Source organism: Sphaerodactylus townsendi, linkage group LG03 (genome assembly GCF_021028975.2).
Source record: "Sphaerodactylus townsendi isolate TG3544 linkage group LG03, MPM_Stown_v2.3, whole genome shotgun sequence".
Classification (NCBI taxonomy): domain Eukaryota; kingdom Metazoa; phylum Chordata; class Lepidosauria; order Squamata; family Sphaerodactylidae; genus Sphaerodactylus; species Sphaerodactylus townsendi.
In genome coordinates, this window is record NC_059427.1 from 9,059,550 (window position 1) to 9,077,409 (window position 17,860).

Consider the following 17,860-nt stretch of genomic DNA (forward strand, 5'->3'; position numbering starts at 1 on the left):
GCAAAAGCTGGCTTATATCTGTTCACAGTGTTCCAGTTCAATAGACAGATTTCTGTATCCAAAAGTCTGGTTATCGCAGGGAGGTTGACAGAACCTGATAGATATTAGGTTTTACACAGTATGTGGCTCAGGAAAACATTCTCTCAGGCAAGTTTCTAACATAAATACAGCACTGTGCTGCAATAGAGTTGCATAGAAAAATGTCAGGAGGCTCAAGGGTCATGTGATCGGAATGAGCACGAGGTTGTGTGTATACATTCCCAGTACATCAGGGATGCACTGTTGTCCATTGATGACAAACACTAGACACCAAGGAAAATCATCTAATGACCCAGCCTTCATAAATTCATTCATCTCTGTCACAAACCTCTGTAAACTGGTTTTCTCAGCCAGCTTCTTTTGCCCTTCCTTATAGGAAATGTTAGACCAGAAGAGCAGGCACACTGGCCCAACCTGAGCATGGATCAGTCCACACAAGATGTCTTGTTTTTGAGCTCCATTGTGCAACTCTGTGACAGACAAAGCGCCACCTTAAATTGAAATCTGACAGATGGTATGTTATCCGCACATATTCCTGAGCATTCTGTACCTCCTACACAATCCACCAGCTCAGGTCCGCTGGATTTGTTCTGCTGTTGGTGCCACCTTCTTCTGGCACTTGGTGCATCCCCTCACTTTTCTGCGGAGGAAGGTGCTGAAAAAGCCACACACTTGTTTTGCAATCCAGTTCCTTGAACACTGTGTATCACTTGGATTTACACTGGATCCCAGGCTCAGCCCCTTTAAAGTTCAAAATCATTCCTATTAGTCTTCAAGGGCGTCGCCCCCATATGCATATGTAACCCCCATGCCCAGAATGGGTTGACCCAGTAAGGGGTGGAGACTCGGAGCAGCAGAGAGGCTGAAAGAGCTCTTTTGCAGAAGAACAAGGCTACCAGACTCGGACCTTGATTTCTATAAGCACTTAACACCTTGTTAAGGTAATTTCAATATTGTTGGGAACTACTGGGAAGGTAGTTGTTGTTTTTGCTATGTTGTAAATGTTGGAGTTTATTGTTTCAGGGTTTCTTTTGTGGTTGTAATGGGTGAGAGTTCTCCTGGAGACCTTCATCATGTTGCAACCTGTTCATCAAGCCTTTGGAGTCTTTAGGAGCCAGCCAACTTGCAAAGAAGAATTTGGACTTGGCAATATCAGTAGACTGTAAATAGAAGGACTTGAAATTGCAACCTGAACAGGACCTTGAATTGTAACGTTAAATGTTGATGTTTTAAAAGTGTTAATTGTAAAGAGAAGTAAACCATTTTGTTGTTTAAATTTGGTTCTTTGCAACTCCTTCCAAGTACTGCCCCACAGAACCCACAAGCTGAGGTTACACATACACGGATTTGCATTTTTGCAAAATCCCCGTTCTCTTTGCGTCCTTCCTCCAGGCTTTCCCTGAGCTTTTCCCCCTCTCCGTTCTACGAGAAGGCAATCTGAGCACTCAAGGATCCCAGTACTGATCTCTTGTGTGTGGGTCTGCTGTCAAGTCCCAGCTGTCTTCAGGCGATCCCTCACGTTGTCTTCAAGGCAAGAGATGTTCAGATGGTTTGAATTGCCGGTCTCCGCGTCACGACCCTGCCGTTCCTTTATTCTAACCGGGGTCGACCCTCCTTAAGCTTCCGAGATGATCTCACGCGGCCACGCCAGCCTGGGGCTATCCAGGTCTGGACACCTTCCAAAAAGTCATCCTCGTTACCGTTTCTACCTCCAGCAGAGAAGTCTGTTACTGGAGGATTTTGCAGAGAGGCGCGCCTGACAGGCACTTTAAAGGGTAGGTTTATGGCTTATGTGGGTGCTGTCGGGGGTGGGGAATCAGATGCAAATACGGCATGGCCCCTTCCTGTTTTGGTCCCGCCTCCCTTCCTTGTAGGAAGCGGCGGCCAAGAACGAGAAGCGGGTTTTTGCGCGTCCGTCTGCGGCACGGAGAGTCCGGTGCGCAATGAGTGCGTAAAGTGCCACGGGGCGCCCGCAGGAGGATTAGGAGGTCCGAGGGGAAACCGGCGCAGACGCAGGGAGAGAGGCGAGGCTTTTTGGGAAACCGGCTGCTGCTTCCAGGTTGATACCCCCAGGTCAACTCGGTCCTGACCCAGATCTGTCAAAGGGCTGATCCCGGTGCGCTTCCTGTATGTACGTCTGCACTTGTCATGCGCACGCGTGCCTTCCAGCTCGGGTTGGCATGCACACGCTGGTTGGACAAGAAATTCTGGCGAAGTTGCAGCGTTTGCAATAACCCAGCCCCCACCCTACCCCTTAATAAACAGGCAAACTCGCAGTACGTTCCCTGTAAAAACCAAAGATGTTCACTCCCCACCGATTTTGAACCCACGGGAGGAGGATCCCCAGTTTTCCCTGAAAATTTTTTTTTTAAAATGGGAGAAGTTGAAATATATGTAATACTTTCCTACCAAGCCTAACTTATGTTACTGATTTAACAACATAGAACGCATCATGTAGAACTTAATGGACATGTAAAATTGGAGTATTGAGGATATTGATGGAATGTAAAGGGAGAAGGAAGTAGCAAATTGCTCCACCCTATGCCTCTATAGCAGTGGTGGCGAACCTATGGCACGGGTGCCAGAGGTGGCACTCAGAGCCCTTTCGGGCACGCGCGGCACAAGCTCATCATGCAATGAAAAATCAATTCCAATAATAATAATAATAATACACACATCTAGGGCTACCCTGAACATGATCCTTTACCTGGGAGTAAGCTCGGTTGCTGGCAATGGGGCTTGCTTCTGAGTAAACCCTCCTAGAGTCATGATTCACCCATTCAAAGAGTTGTATGGTTGCTTCCACCAAGTTTCATTCCTGAGTAACGCATTGAATCCTTGGAGCCAAATCCATTTTTCCTAAACCAAAACCTCCTAGTATTCGGAAGCTGAATGGCCGTGGTTAAGGCACTTCTATGACAAATAAGTGGGTTTTGGGGTTGCAATTCTCAAGCACTCTGTCCTCGGGGTAAAAGGTTTGCCATCACTGCTCTATAGGATGTACATGTTTAATTTTTGACAGTTGGAGGTAAAAAAAAATAGAAGTTGAAGGGAAAAATAACAAATTGTGTAGTAAACAAAATAAAAGGTACTGTTTTGATCGCTATAAGTAGGATGGCCAGCATGTCTGGATAAGTTAAACTATTATAGTGCAGAAAATACTGAGGTCTTTGATCATGACTTATCACCAAATGCATTATAGCATAATAATTGTTGCCAAAATTACTTTAATAGAAATAAATCTCGAAAATGACACATGTTTACAGTATGAGTCCCCTCTCCCAATTCCCCAGATTTTGCCATTGCAAAAGTTAAGAAAATCCTGAGACGTTTTCATACTACATCTTTGGAGGGTGAGAAGCCTTGCCTCAAGAAAAAAATTGTCATTCTAACAGAAAATATTTCATAGGAATATATTATTCAGTGCTCCCCAAAAATTTTCCAATGTTTTCTAAAAGGCCTTGAAAAAAATGGGAGAGGGGATCTTTGTTTTCTTGAATTTTTCTCTCCCATCATTTTCCAAGGCTTTACATTAGGTATAATTTACCTGAGATGTTATAGATTATTAATTCCCATCAGCCCCTGCCAGCATGGCCAATCGTAGGGGCTGATGGGAATTGTAGTCCATAACATCTGGAGTGCCAAAGGTTCGCCACCACTGTTCTAGGTGCATTTGCTGAGATGGGCCAGGCTTGATTCTTCAGGTGGGAATTTTTAGAAAAAAATCTGACAGCAGGAACATTTAGCTGGTAAAATTAACAACAGGTGAATAGGCACAGCGAGACCTCTGATTGCGCATCCCACATGGTATCAAAATTCCAAATGTGCCCACAGGCTCACTAACAGTTGGGGATCCTTGCCTTAAAGATTAAAAAAAAAATTCTAACATAAATTTTTGGAAGATGGAGTTCACTTCATCAGATACATGTGGTGTACATACATAGCGGATATAAAGCTAAAAAGTTGAAAGAAAGGCAGATCTTACAATCTTACAAACATTTTTACACAATAACCAAAAATATGTTAGTCCGTTCAGAGCAGGTGAGGACCAGTTTTTAGGTAAAGGAACAGATCAGGGTAAACATAAAATCAGATCCAATCAAGAAGGTTCAGGTAAGACAACACAGAGACTTCATGAAGGTATAGTTTAACTCAGACATTCCCAGTGTTTAGCCTTCATTAGTATTAGTGTGGAATTAGCATTTCATACTTAATAGAGGTACTTATGGATAGAGCTTCTGAGCAAATTCCGCCTCAAACTCATATGTACTATGGCGCTTTATAGAGGTCTCTACCCCTGAAGAGATTACATCAATGGTAGACTACCTGCTTCACACTCAGAAGGTCTCCCCAGCATCTTTATTTGAATGGTTTTGATAGTTAGTGATGTGGAAGAGCCTGCGGAGCAGCTGCCAGTCAAAGTAGATAAGACTTGGTCTTCATAGACCAGGAATCAGTGGAAGGCAGCTAGGAATGGGCCATGGCTGAGTGACAGACCATCTGCTTGGGAGCCCAGATTCAACCCCTGGCATCTCCAGGTAAACAGAACAATTGTAGAAAGTGAGAAAGATCTCTGACTGAAATGCAAGGCTGTGGCTGTCAATCAGAGTAGACCAGATTAACCAAAATAGACCAGTCAGGTAGAAGGCAGTTTCATGTATGCTGAAAGGCTCCACTGTACAAAAAAATACTCTCTGCTTATAGAAAACGAGAATGGTAGAGTCAGGATCTGAGCCTCTGTCCTGACATGCTATTTTTTTTTCACGTGTAATTGTTTTTATGTAAAAGGAATTTTTAAGAAAAGGTTTAAATCCATTTCTCCTTGAATACGATAGTTTTGGGAGGGTAGCCATGTTGATCTGCAGTAGGAGAGCGGGATTTGAGTCCAGTAGCCCATTAAGAGACAAACAAGGTTTCCAGGGTGTGAGCTTTCAAGCGTCAAACCTCTTTTCATCAAGTATCTGCTGTCTTGTGTTTCTTTCAGGGAAAAGAAGCCCCCTTCCCAGATATTTATTCCATTTCTGCAGAAACCACTTCTTTGCTGAAAACTTCAGAACCTGCTGTGTCTCTCAAACAAACTGGGCTTGTCAGTGTGAGGAGGTGTGACTTGTTGTCAGAAGAAGCACGTGTTCCTTCCTTATGCCTTCCAATGGTACCCTGCTAAAGATGCTAGTCTTCTCACCTTGAATAAGAAAGTTCCAAAGTTTATCTCTGTTTAGCCGTTTTTTGTTAATATTGAGGGATTTGCTGCAGTAACATCTAAGAATCCTTTCTCTCATGGACTTGCAAGCTTAAAAAGAAGGGCCTCTCCTGCTCCCTGAGTGACGTTGCCCACCATTAAGCATTGGCAGACAAAATGGCTGCCTTTAATTGGCCTTTCCAGTTCATTCTACAACAAGGAGAAAACCCAAACGTAATAGAGGGACCACCCCAAGTGAGGCCTGCAGGAGAGGAAACCACAGTCCCTCGTGTCATCCAGGTGGGAACTATAGGGGAGTTTCTAGGCTCAGTAGGCCCCCAAAAGAAGACTCAGGGACAAGAGGAAGGGTTGGCCCAGTGCTGGGAAGACCAATGGCAGGAGGTTTTGAAGGCTGTGCAGCCCAATACTTTTGGGCAGGAAGCCCTGCTGCAATCAAAAACTTTGTCATGCGATGATATAAAGGCCTCATCTAAGACCCTCTCTGATTCTGGCCAGTGGCCTAGAAGTGAAGGGTATACTCAGCCTGCGCAGGGACTCGGCGGAGGTGGCCCGGCTTTGGATCCGGTCATTTACCCAATGGAGAACATGGCAGAGAAGAAAGCACCCAATGAGGAAAGGAGAGCCCTTGGATGCGAGATGCGCAGCGCAGCAAGCCTAAACTGGAATTACCGGCAGCTCGAGGCCCCGCAAGGTTTGTAGGCAACTCCAGGAGCTTTGCCACCGGTGGCTGAGGCCAGAGAGGCACACCAAGGAACAGATCTTGGAGCTGGTGATCCTGGAACAGTTCCTGGCCATCCTACCTCAGGAAGTCCAAAGCTGGCTCAGGAACTGTTGCCCTCAGGCTTGCTCTCATGCAGTAGTCCTAGTGGAGGATTTTCTGAGGAGCCAGCAACAAGAAACCAAGGTGAGCGAGGGCTGGATGATGAATTTAGTTTCACCAATTTTCTACTTGACCCCTTTGGGCCTAACTATAAAATAATGCGAGAATGCAGATGCTCCAGTGCTGGGTCCTACCTTTCTTACTGTGGGGATCCCACTTTCCAAAGGACCCACTAGGCCTCAGAATAGGGGAGGAGGGGTGTTCCACCTTATTGTTCCCCCTCCCTGTTAGTTATCTGTATGGTTTAAGGTCAAGAAATCATTCACAATGTTGTGAATGTTGTGGTTGGCTCAACTCTTGTGGACAATGTTGTGGTTGTGGTTGCCATGTTGTGGTTGGCTATTCAGCTCTCTGTGGACAGCGAACATCCTACGCGAGCCGTTAACGCCTTTTGGCCAAGTTAATCACTGATCTTTACCCAGAGCTGTCCACCTTTTCTGGAATTGTTCTTGCTCTTACAGATGGTGATGCCATGTAAGGATGAGATTGTGGTCTCTGACACAGAGGAGTATCCGTTGGGCTCTGGACCTGGGCATTTCAGTTGGGAAACTAAGCAGGAGAACAGATGGAATTCCAGCTTACCAGGTATATATTTGCTGTATTCATGCAGAATGTGATTTGCAGAAAGATTTTATATTCAGTACTTGATGTTGTCACCGAAGTGAACATCAGAAGCTGGGAGAGATCCCTCTCTGCCACCAATCAGTGCAGATAGTGCTAAGATAAACGTAATCACCATATAAATCTTTGCAGACTTGTAGAAGGTGATTAGGATGCGTCAATAGCGGCCTGGTGAAGAGCTCCCTACCTTCTCTGGCAAAAGTTGTCTCAAATTCAACTGGCAAGTATCTTTAAAAAACTCCAATCGGACATTTTTTGGCTGTGGATCTTCGTAGGTTTGCTGTCACATGCAAAACAATACTCAGATAGGTAGGTTGGTGGCTTCCACTCGGCTATCAGGCAGCTTTGTGCGTATTTAAAGAAGAAGCAGTTAAAATAGGCTTCGATTTATCCCCCTTCTCCTCCTCTGTAGGAGACTCAAAGGGGTTTACAATCTTCTGTCTCTTCCCTCACAACAAACACCCTGTGAGGTGGGTGGGCCTGAGAGAGGCTCCGAGAAGCCGGTGACTAGCCCAAGGTCACCCAGAAGCTGGCGCAGGTGTGTGGGAGTGCACAGGCTAACTTTGAACTCCCAGATAAGTTTCCACAGGCTCGAAGCTGGGCAGAGCTGGGAATCAAAACCCCACCTTCCAGATTAGATACACGAGCTCTTAACCTCCTATGCCACTGCTGCTCTTTTTTTTAATACTGCTTTTGCTTATGACTCAAAGCAGTTTCCAAATCACAGCAATTGTCTAGGGAAGGTGGTGCAAAGTGGTCCATTTATTTTTCCCCTTCAGCAGGAACCTCAGTGGCCTTGTTTACTATGATGAAAGATTAGCAAAAAAAATTAGTGGATCAGTAGAACAAAATATACATACAATGGTAGGGAGACAGAAAGTTGTTAAACAAGTAATTTCCATCCAGATGGAAACCAGTATGTGTCCTCCTCAGCTGGCTCCCTTCCAAAATACTGGTCCACCACAAAAAAGGCTCTAACCTGCACAGCTGAAGTCAAAACTTGCCTGTAACTTGGGACCAAATTTGACCAATGAGCTGTGTGGCAGCTGGGAAGATTTAAACCTGGGTCTCCCAGATTTTAGGTAGAGGCTCCAACCCCTATGCCAAACTAGCTGTCAGTGATATGTCTTATGTAAGATACTCCCAACTTCACATGAAATGCAAAATAATATGAAACCCAGTGACAACACACTCACTGTAGAAGTGAACACCAACTTTCTTTGAAGAACTTGGGTAAACAGAACATTCTGCTTACACATAGAAGAGCCTCAAAATGCTTTAAGAAGAGATCGGATATACTTATGGAGAAGTCCACCATTAAATTGTCACTGCGCATGAAATCTAAGTGGAATCTCCATGTTCAGGGCCCCCCAACATGGTGTCCACCTACACCTTTCCTGGCAACACCAAATAATTTTGGAAAGGGGGTGGGGCTAAGTACACAGGTTTTCTGATTGACTATCCTGTTAAAAAGAGTTACTATTAGAACCATAATAAAACCTCGCCCCGGACATCTTCTGCATCGGTTCTCGCCCTCTTAGGTCAGCCATTTTGTGGTTGCACCCCTCCCCCTTTCTCTGCCTTCCAAAGGTGCTCACAGACTCAGAAAGGTATGGGCCCCTGTAGCAGCAGACCAGCCACCATACAGTAATGCAACCAAGTGTTTCTGGGTGTGGTCAACAAAATCAAACCAAACCAGGTTGCTCTTGCTTAAAAGTTTTATTAAAGAATTCTGTGAAAGCGATATTTTAAATCAAAAGAAATTACTGCTCTCAAAGGCAAAGATGCAAAGAAAATAAATAACAAAAGCTAACTACTTACCGAAGTCCTGTGGTAACATAATTGTTACCTGGAGCAATGGAGCTCCATGGAGCTTTGGCATAAATTTCTCTAGCACCAAGCTGCATGGGGCCTGTGGGATTGTTCTTGTAATAGCACTGTTACGGAAAACACTGGCCAAAACCTGGTGTCCTGTCATAACCAATCATGGGGCTGTCTTCATGGAATCTTCCAGAAGATGAGTGAGGAACCCCTCCTAACCAGAACTCTCAGCTGAAATTCATGGGAGTGGTCCATCTGTAGAAGGCTGGATATTTTCTTGACACTCCTGCACTATCCTAACTGTTGCCTTCGTTCTCTGCTTGGGGCTTTCCAAAATCTTCTGGCTTACCACTCTGTGGAATAGGATACAGGACTAGATGGACTCTTGAGCTAAACCTGGAGGACTCTTCTGATGTTCTTATCTTGGCCACTAGAAGCCAACCTGAGTCTCTCTCTTCTTTCTGTCCAGGGAAAGACAGAAGCCTGCATGTTTATCCAGTTTCACCAGGCGAGGGAATTCTGAACGGACATGATTTAGATCCTTCTCAGCAGCGAGGTTCTGGATCTCTTGAAAGCCATTGTGGGCCTCAGCAGGAATGTAAGACAGAGCCGCCCCCGACTTGGGAGGAAATCACTCACTGCGATGAAGGTGTTTACGAAACAGTGGTTGACTTGGAAGATCACAAACACTGGTGCCTTGAATGTGGTGAAAGCTTTCCAGATGCATCACAGCTCCTTGAGCACCAGAAGACTCATCCCCAACACAAGCGTCCGGAGTGCCCAAAATGTGGGAAGAATTTCCGAAGCACTATCACAGATGTCAGTTCTCGCACCAAACGGGTTCAATACAGGAGAGAAACCAGACAGCTGTTTTTGATTGTCAGGGCTAAAGTTTCACTCCAGAAGCCAGGCTCCTGAGGAAACACCAGCAGAAACATCAGGAGGTGGAGTCATATGGGTATAGGCTGTCACGTAAGCGCATCATCTATGGTACAAATTCCTGCACTATGTACAAATCAGTTCATTTCCTTGTTGGTGATAAGGAAATAACTTAAAGTTCTTTGTGAAGCCAAACTCTTGGTCCACAGATGAAGAAGAAGAAGAGTTTGGATTTATATCCCCCCTTTCTCTCCTTCCATCTTCCTTGCCCTTCCCCCCTCACAACAAACACTTTGTGAGGTAGGTGGGGCTGAGAGAGCTCCGAGAAGCTGTGACTAGCCCAAGGTCACCCAGCTGGTGTGTGTGGGGGTGCACAGGTTAATCTGAATTCCCCAGATAATCCTCCACAGCTCAGGCGGCAGAGCTGGGAATCAAACCCGGTTCCTCCAGATCAGAGTGCACCTGCTCTTAGCCACTACGCCACTGCTGCTCTGATGTAAGTCAGCATAACTCCCCACTCTAAGCCCTGCTAATATATGATTGGGTTGTTTCGTCATTGTGGTGTGGCCGAACTTTCCAGCTCTTAGGCGAGGCTGCTTGTTGTATCTCTGTAGAAGTCATTGATCTGGTCTTGTCTTTTCCCACTTAGCACAATATAAGACTCAAGTTTCGTACAATTTTGGTAGCCTTGATGCAGTGCTGCATCAGAACAGAGGGCACTCAAAAGAGACATTCCTATTTATGTGAGAGAGAATGCTTCTTGGAGAGATATTCCCACCTATGTGAGGGAGAAAAGCAACATTTCACTGTAGAAGAGGCACACTGCTATATGTGAGAGAGAAGCCTCTTGGAAGAGGTTTCCTCACCTGTGTGAAATAGAATGCGGAATTTCTTTGTAGAAGAAACATTCCCTATTATTTGAGAGGGAGAAGTCCTGTAGAAGGAGTATTCTCGTGGGTGGAATTTCAGAATATGGGAGTTTTCTATGAGAAGAGGCAAATTCTTACCATTTACTGAGTTGCATCCCATGAACCACCAACAGACAGTGTCGATTTCCACGCTCTTCCTGACCTTCTCTGAGCCTCCTGACCTCTCTGAGCCCAGGAAAACTTATTCCTGGGCTCAAGGGACTTTCATGGACCCTCAGCCATGTGTTTTGGGTAACTGGAGGAATGCAGGAGAAGAGAACAAGATCACCCTTCCTGCCTCTTGCATGAGTTAGTAGTCCACCCTGGGAATAAATTTTCTGGGGGGAATTGGGGAAGAATCTGCAACCCTCGAATCTACAGATTGTGGGATCCAACTTACGATCTGAAACGTTTCTGCACTGAAACACTTGAAACTACTTTTTTTAAAAAAAAAATCCAGTTCCTGATGAATGAGTAGCAACTTTTTAGTCAACTGAACTGATTCATCACACCGATTCAATGTTGCAGTCCTAATGTTCTCCCCTTTCCCCGAGTGGTGTGAACATTCACCCTTTTTCCCCTCAGTTCAAACAGGTTTTCAAAGCAATGTTCAGCACCAGAGGAATCGCCTCCACCAAAGTCAAGCTTCCCAGTGCCAGGAGTGTGGGAAGAGCTTCCGAGACATTTCGCACGTCATCCGGCACCAGACAGTCCACACAGGCGAAAAACCATACAGGTGCTCCGAGTGTGGACAGTGCTTTACCCAGAAGCCAGCCCTCACCAGGCACCAGCAGAAACATCTGGAATCCCAGCCCTACACAGGTATGAATGGAGCAGGGTGAAATTTGGTGTGAAAAATACCTCTCTCTCTCTCTCTCTCTCTCTCTCTCTCTCTCTCTCTATATATATATATATATATATATATATATATATATATATATATATATATATATATATATATATCTATCATCCATCCATCCATCCATCCATCCATCCATCCATCCATCCATCCATCCATCCATCATCCATCCATCATCTATCTATCATCTCTCTCTCTCTCTCTCTCTCTCTCTCTCTCTCTCTATCTATCTATCTCTCATCTCTATCTCTCTATCTCTCATCTCTCATCTCTCATCTCTCATCTCTCATCCATCCATCTATCCATCATCCATCATCCATCCATCATCCATCCATCATCCATCCATCATCCATCCATCATCCATCCATCATCCATCCATCCATCCATCCATCCATCCATCCATCCATCCATCCATCCATCCATCCATCCATCCATCCATCCATCCATCCATCCATCCATCCATCCATCCATCCATCCATCCATCCATCCATCCATCCATCATCCATCCATCCATCCATCCATCTATCCATCCATCCATCCATCCATCCATCCATCCATCCATCCATCCATCCATCCATCCATCCATCCATCCATCCATCCATCCATCCATCCATCCATCCATCCATCCATCCATCCATCCATCCATCCATCCATCTATCCATCCATCCATCCATCCATCCATCCATCCATCCATCCATCCATCCATCCATCCATCTATCTCCATCCATCCATCCATCCATCTATCTACTCCATTCATTCATCTATCTATCTATCTATCTATCTATCTATCTATCTATCTATCTATCTATCTATCTATCTATCTATCTATCTATCTATCTATCTATATCTATCTATCTATCTATCTATCTATCTATCTATCTATCTATCTATCTATCTATCTATCTATCTATCTATCTATCTATCTATCTATCTATCTATCTATCTATCTATCTATCTATCTATCTATCTATACCACCCTCCCCCGGAGGGCTCAGGGCGGTGAACAGCATAGACATAAATAGAGCACACACGATTAAAAACTAGAATCCATTAAATTAGTTTCCTGGCTCTATATAAGATAAAACCCCATCTCATTAAAACGCATGACATACCTAAAAATCAAACATAATAGGAGCAGGCCCCTTTACTATCAGAATCCCCTAAGAGAGAAAGGGGTGAGGGGGCGGCAGGTATATCCACTGATGTGTTATAGGAAGGGGGGAGCCATCAGCGGCATTCAGCCTCCTCAAAGGCCCGGGTTGGAACAGCTTCAGTCTTGCAGGCCCTGGGCCCAAGGAGACTTCGGCTAAGATCCCCGGTGAGAGCTCTCTGACAGCTGGAGGAAGAGCGTTCCACCAGGCCGGGGCCAGAGCTGTAAAGGCTCTGGCTCGGGTGGAGGCAAGCCGCATCATTAAGGGGCCAGGGATCACCAGTAGGTTGGTGAGGACAGAGACCGATTCGGGAAATATGGGGTAAGACGGTCCCGCAAGTACGGAGGTCCCAGGCCGCGCAAGGCCTTAAAGGTTAACACCATCACCTTGAAGATGATTTGGAATTCGATCGGTAACCAGTGCAGACGGCGTAGTACAGGTGTGATGTGATCTCTAGTGGCACCCCCTGTAAGCATACGAGCCGCTGCATTCTGGACCAATTTCAGTCTCCGAATCAGACGCAAGGGAAGGCCCGCGTAGAGCGAGTTGCAATAGTCTAGCCTGGAGGTGACCATTGTATGGATCACAGTGGCCAGGTCAGCTTGGGAAAGGAAGGGGGCCAGCCGCCGGGCTTGACGAAGATGGAAAAACGCGACCCGGGTTACACGGGCCACCTGAGTCTCCATTGAGAGAGACGAATCCAGGTGGACCCCCAGGTCACGAATGCAGGGTACCTGTCATGGTACCTGTCATTTTGAGGAAGTGGGTGGAGCCATGTGGGGCTCTTGTCCAGAAGCAGGGCTTCTGATTGGCCACTGGAGATCTCAGCGATGGTGGAAAGTGCTGTCAAGTCACAGCTGACTTGGCAATTCCATGGGTTTTTGGAGCAAAAGCCACTCAGAGGCCGTGTGCCATTGCCCTGGACTTATAGTAGCCCTGGACCTTCTTGGTGGTCTCCCATCCAAATGATATGCTAAGATGTATTTCTCTCCACGGCCGTGAAAGCCTTCAACAGTACTTACCACTATACTTTACAAGGCATCCTAGCAGCATTTTACCCATCCAAGTTTAGTAAAATCAGTGAGCTTAAAAGGGTAGTACGCTGCTTAGGATCACATTGATAGTGATTTTTATCTGCATTTTTAATTATAAACTGCCTCAGAAGGTAGATACAGCTATAAAATGGCTGCCATAGAAAATGGTGCCACATGCAGAAGAAGTGCTGGGAAGAAGAATAATTTTAAAAATACATTAGGAGAAAAGAGTGAGAGAGAATAATGCCAGTACTGAACACCTTTCATGGCACCCATCATCTGTTTTGAGAAAGTGGATAGGGGTTATCTTTGTAATCCTCGGCAGAGTTACACCTTTGTAAGCCCATTGATTTCACTAAACTTAGAAGGGTAAAACACTGTTAGGACTTCCTTTTAAAGTGTAGTGGTAAGTATTGTTGAAGGTTTTCATGCCATGGAGAGAAACGCATCTTACTGTGACAATTAAACGACCCTGTTTAGCTTCTAAGACATGACTAGATCAGGCTTGATTGGGCCCTGCTGGTCAAAGCATTGTTTGTGCAGATAACAATAATGTTGCCATCATAGTATTGACTTTATTCTCTTTCACTCTCCCCCCCCCCCCAATGTATTTTTAAAATGTTCCTTCTTTCCGGCAATTAGGCTTCCTCTGTGTGTGGTGCCATCTACTGTGGCAGCCATTTTATAGCTGTGCCTCAAGGGACTCACGAAGGCAGATAAAGGGCTCGATCCCATCCCTTGTAAAAACCCAATTAAAAACCCAGTAAATATTACTGTACCACTAAAGCTGATTGGCTTGGAAACTATTTGCTGGCTTCTAAAGGTACTGTTATTACTATCCCAGTTCTTTCTATGGCGGCAGAAAGTATCATCAAGTCACAACCAACTGTCATGTCAAGGGGTGCCATGATAGCCATGTTTAAATGTTTGAAGGGATGTCATGTTAAAGAGGGAGCAAGCTTGTTTTCTGCTGCTGCAGAGACTAGGACCAGGAGTATTGGATTCAAAGTATGGAAAAAAGATTCTGCCTAAACATTAGGAAGAACTTCCTTATGGTAAGGGCTGTTCGGCAGAGGGACGTGCTGCCTTGGAGGATGGTGGCAGGGGATGATGGGAACTGTAGTCCATAACATCTGGAGGGGGCCCGAGTTTGAAACCTATGGATCAGCCTATCCTGGGACATCCAGGTCAGGGCAGTTCTTTCTATAGCTCCCAACATAAAATAAAACAAGTCATATATTGTTTTGATAACTTCTTATGTGCTATTCGCAGAGTTGCCCAAAGACTCCTCTGGGGTCTGCCCTACACTGCCAGACATCGCCTAAAGACAAAGACAACACATGAGGTTGCCAGCTCCCCACCCCCACTCCAGAATGTCAATTCTCCCCCTTGGCCGGCTTGTTTCTGCTGATAGCCCTGCCCATAATACACAGTGTGATTTCTACTGGGATTTCCTTTCTTTCAGCAGGCAATGGGGAACTGTGTGTGTATCAAGAGAACTCATGCTTTAACCCACTGGAAACACTACGCAGGTCGTCTGGAGCATCGCAAGAGAACACCTCCAGTGTCTTTACAAATGGGTGCAAAGTAGAACATCAGCCTACGAAGAAGCCTCACAGGGATCCCATGCCAAAGGGGGGAAGCAAGAGGCCCTTGAAAAAAAATTCAGACCGCCGGGGGCAAAAGAACTACTGGTGCACCATATGTGGGAAGGGTTTTCGGGACAAAGCGGATGTCGTTCGGCACCAGCGAATCCACACAGGCGAGAAACCTTACAACTGCCTGGACTGTGGAAGGCGATTCACCACCACCTCGAGTTTATACAAACATCAAGTAATCCACAATCGGCCAGATCTGAAAGCAGACACTTAATCCATGGGTGAAGCCACCTTACAAAAGATCCAGAAAGAAATGGGCCAGAGGGCTTGAAAAAGTATTTTTTGAGCGAATGGGAAAAATCACTGGGGATAACTGAGGGATAAGTGGGTTTTTTGATACTTGAACACAGCAATTCAAAATAAGCAGCCAAATTCTTGACTCTGATTTAGTCCTCTGTAACTTATACACATAAACTATTCCTAGCTATTAACAGTACTTGATATAAATTTATTATTACCGTTGTTATTGCTACAAGCCAGTGGTCCTCAACCTTTTTGAGCCTGTGGGAATTCTGACAAAGTATGGTGGGCGTAGCCCCAAAATGGCTGCCATAAAATGGCTGCTGCAGGAATAGGGTTGCCAGCTTCAGACTGGGAAATTCCTGGAGATTTGTGGGTGGAATCTGAGGAGGGTGGGGTTGGGGGAGGGAAGAGACTTCAATGAGACATGATGCAATAGAGTACACCTCCCAAAGCAGCCATTTTTACCCAGTGAAATGATCTCTATCGCCTGACGATTTAGTTGCAATCCCAGGAGGTTTCCAGCCACCATCTGGAAGCTGGCAATCCTATGCAGGAGGTAGAGCCAGCTACAAAATGGTTGCCTCCACTTACCTTCAGTCACACAGTGAAGACGTTTATGCTGTGATGGCAGCTGCTTCCATATGAAGCCTTGCTGGGCAAATGCTGTACCTGGCCCCACCCACTTCCTAAACGCACTTGGCAAGTGCCAGAAAAGGCTTCTGTGAGTGTTATGGCACCCTTGGAGCAGCAGTGGTGTAGGAGGTTAAGAGCTCGTGTATCTAATCGGGAGGAACCGGGTTTGATTCCCAGCTCTGCCGCCTGAGCTGTGGAGGCTTATCTGGGGAATTCAGATTAGCCTGTGCACTCCCACACACGCCAGCTGGGTGACCTTGGGCTAGTCACAGCTTCTCAGAGCTCTCTCAGCCCCACCCACCTCACAGGGTGTTTGTTGTGAGGGGGGAAGGGCAAGGAGATTGTCAGCCCCTTTGAGTCTCCTGCAGGAGAGAAAGGGGGGATATAAATCCAAACTCTTCTTCTTCTTCTTCTTGGGCACCACAGATAATAGCCGTGGACAGGGAATACTTTAACTTGGTTCCCCCTCCTACACATTCCTTTCTTAAATAAACCAACTACAGTCACAAATGGCGTTTTGCATACGTGTGCTTGGGCATGAATTGTAGCTTTGAGGGAGACTTTGAAGTTTGTCCCTCCTGATCACAAGCCTGACAGAATGCTTCAACGTTCTTCCACTTCGCTGAAGCAAAAAGGCTGTGCAGTTCAGGTTTGTGGCTACAGCATTGTGTGGTAACTTGCAGGATGGGGATGGGCGGGGGGGAGCCAAAGGCAGAAATTGGACATCAGTAGATTGAGTTGTTGAGAAGTTGTCTGTTTAGACAATCCTTTTGCTTGAATGTATGAAACCACCTTCGACATAGTCACACTTTTGGTTTATCAAGGTGAATATGGCCATCAGCCAGAGCAGGGATCTCTCCAGATCCCAGGCCAAAGTCTTTCACATCACTTCCTACCTGATCCTTTGAACTGGAGATGCTAGAACTCAACAGGTGACCTTCTGAAGGCAAATCAGAGGTTCTACCAGAGGGTCATGGTCCCACCCTAACCAGCACTGGTGCTCTGGATGCCCTGACCTGGATGGCCCAGGCTAGCCCAGTCTCTTCAGATCTAGGAAGCTAAATGTGGTTAGCCCCGGTTAGTACTTTGCTGGGGGACAGCTAAGGAAGTCCAAGGCTGCTGCACAGAGTCAGGCAAACCACCTGCTTCTTGTCTTGAATATCCTGTGGGGTCAGTATAAGTCAATTGCAGAGTGATTTTTATAAATTCAGGATAAATTCAAGACTCTGTCTCTGGGCATATGCAGAGTGCTTTTTCGAAATGCAGAATAAAGTAGGGTTTGAGCATGAATAGAATGAAAAGGACCTTGCCTCTGGGCATAGGCAAGCTGCCCTTTTCTCTGTTCAGAAACAAATAGGACACACAAGTGGAAGGCTGTTTTGAACATTTGCAGTATGTTACTTCTGAACTGACAATTAAAAAGGGCCTTTTCACTGTTTAAATATGGTTTTTCAGAATTCTCTGCCTTTGCTGGCTTGCTATTTCAGAATTCCTACAGGATGTAGGATCCTTAGCAGACCAGGTGCTCGGGAGCAGCAGCAGCAGCAGCAGCAGGCCATTGCTTACACAACCTGCATGTGAGCTCCCAAAGGCATCTGGTGGGCCACTGCAAGTAGCAGAGTGCTGGACTAGATGGACTCTGGTCTGATCCAGCAGGCTCTTTCGTATGTTCTTATGCAACTTTATGGCTGTCTGTACCACAACTGTTCTTGATATTGGCTTCTGAAAGGGAAACAATGATTCGGAAGGGGAAAAGAGAACACGCGTCACACTGCCTTCTACAGAGTCAGGGAACTGTGGTAGCTAACCATGGTCTCTTCTGATTGGCTGTGGCTCTCTGGGGTCTCCTGCCTCACTGACTACCCAACCCTATTTAATTGGAGATGTTGGGAATTCTGCCCCTGAGCTACAGCCCCTCTTTGAACAACACGTGG

General features: G+C 45.8%; 1 protein-coding gene across 1 annotated transcript; it reads left to right on the top strand.

The window, feature by feature from the left end:
- Window positions 1–1,922: 1,922 nt before the first annotated feature.
- On the top strand, window positions 1,923–15,481 carry LOC125429866 (zinc finger protein 394-like). The gene is given in 7 exon segments (XM_048491401.1): window positions 1,923–2,166; window positions 5,024–5,919; window positions 5,921–6,143; window positions 6,581–6,704; window positions 9,031–9,471; window positions 10,934–11,170; window positions 14,858–15,481. Coding segments are annotated over 6 exon segments (1,956 nt in total). The 5' UTR covers window positions 1,923–2,166; window positions 5,024–5,395; the 3' UTR covers window positions 15,265–15,481.
- Window positions 15,482–17,860: the final 2,379 nt, after the last annotated feature.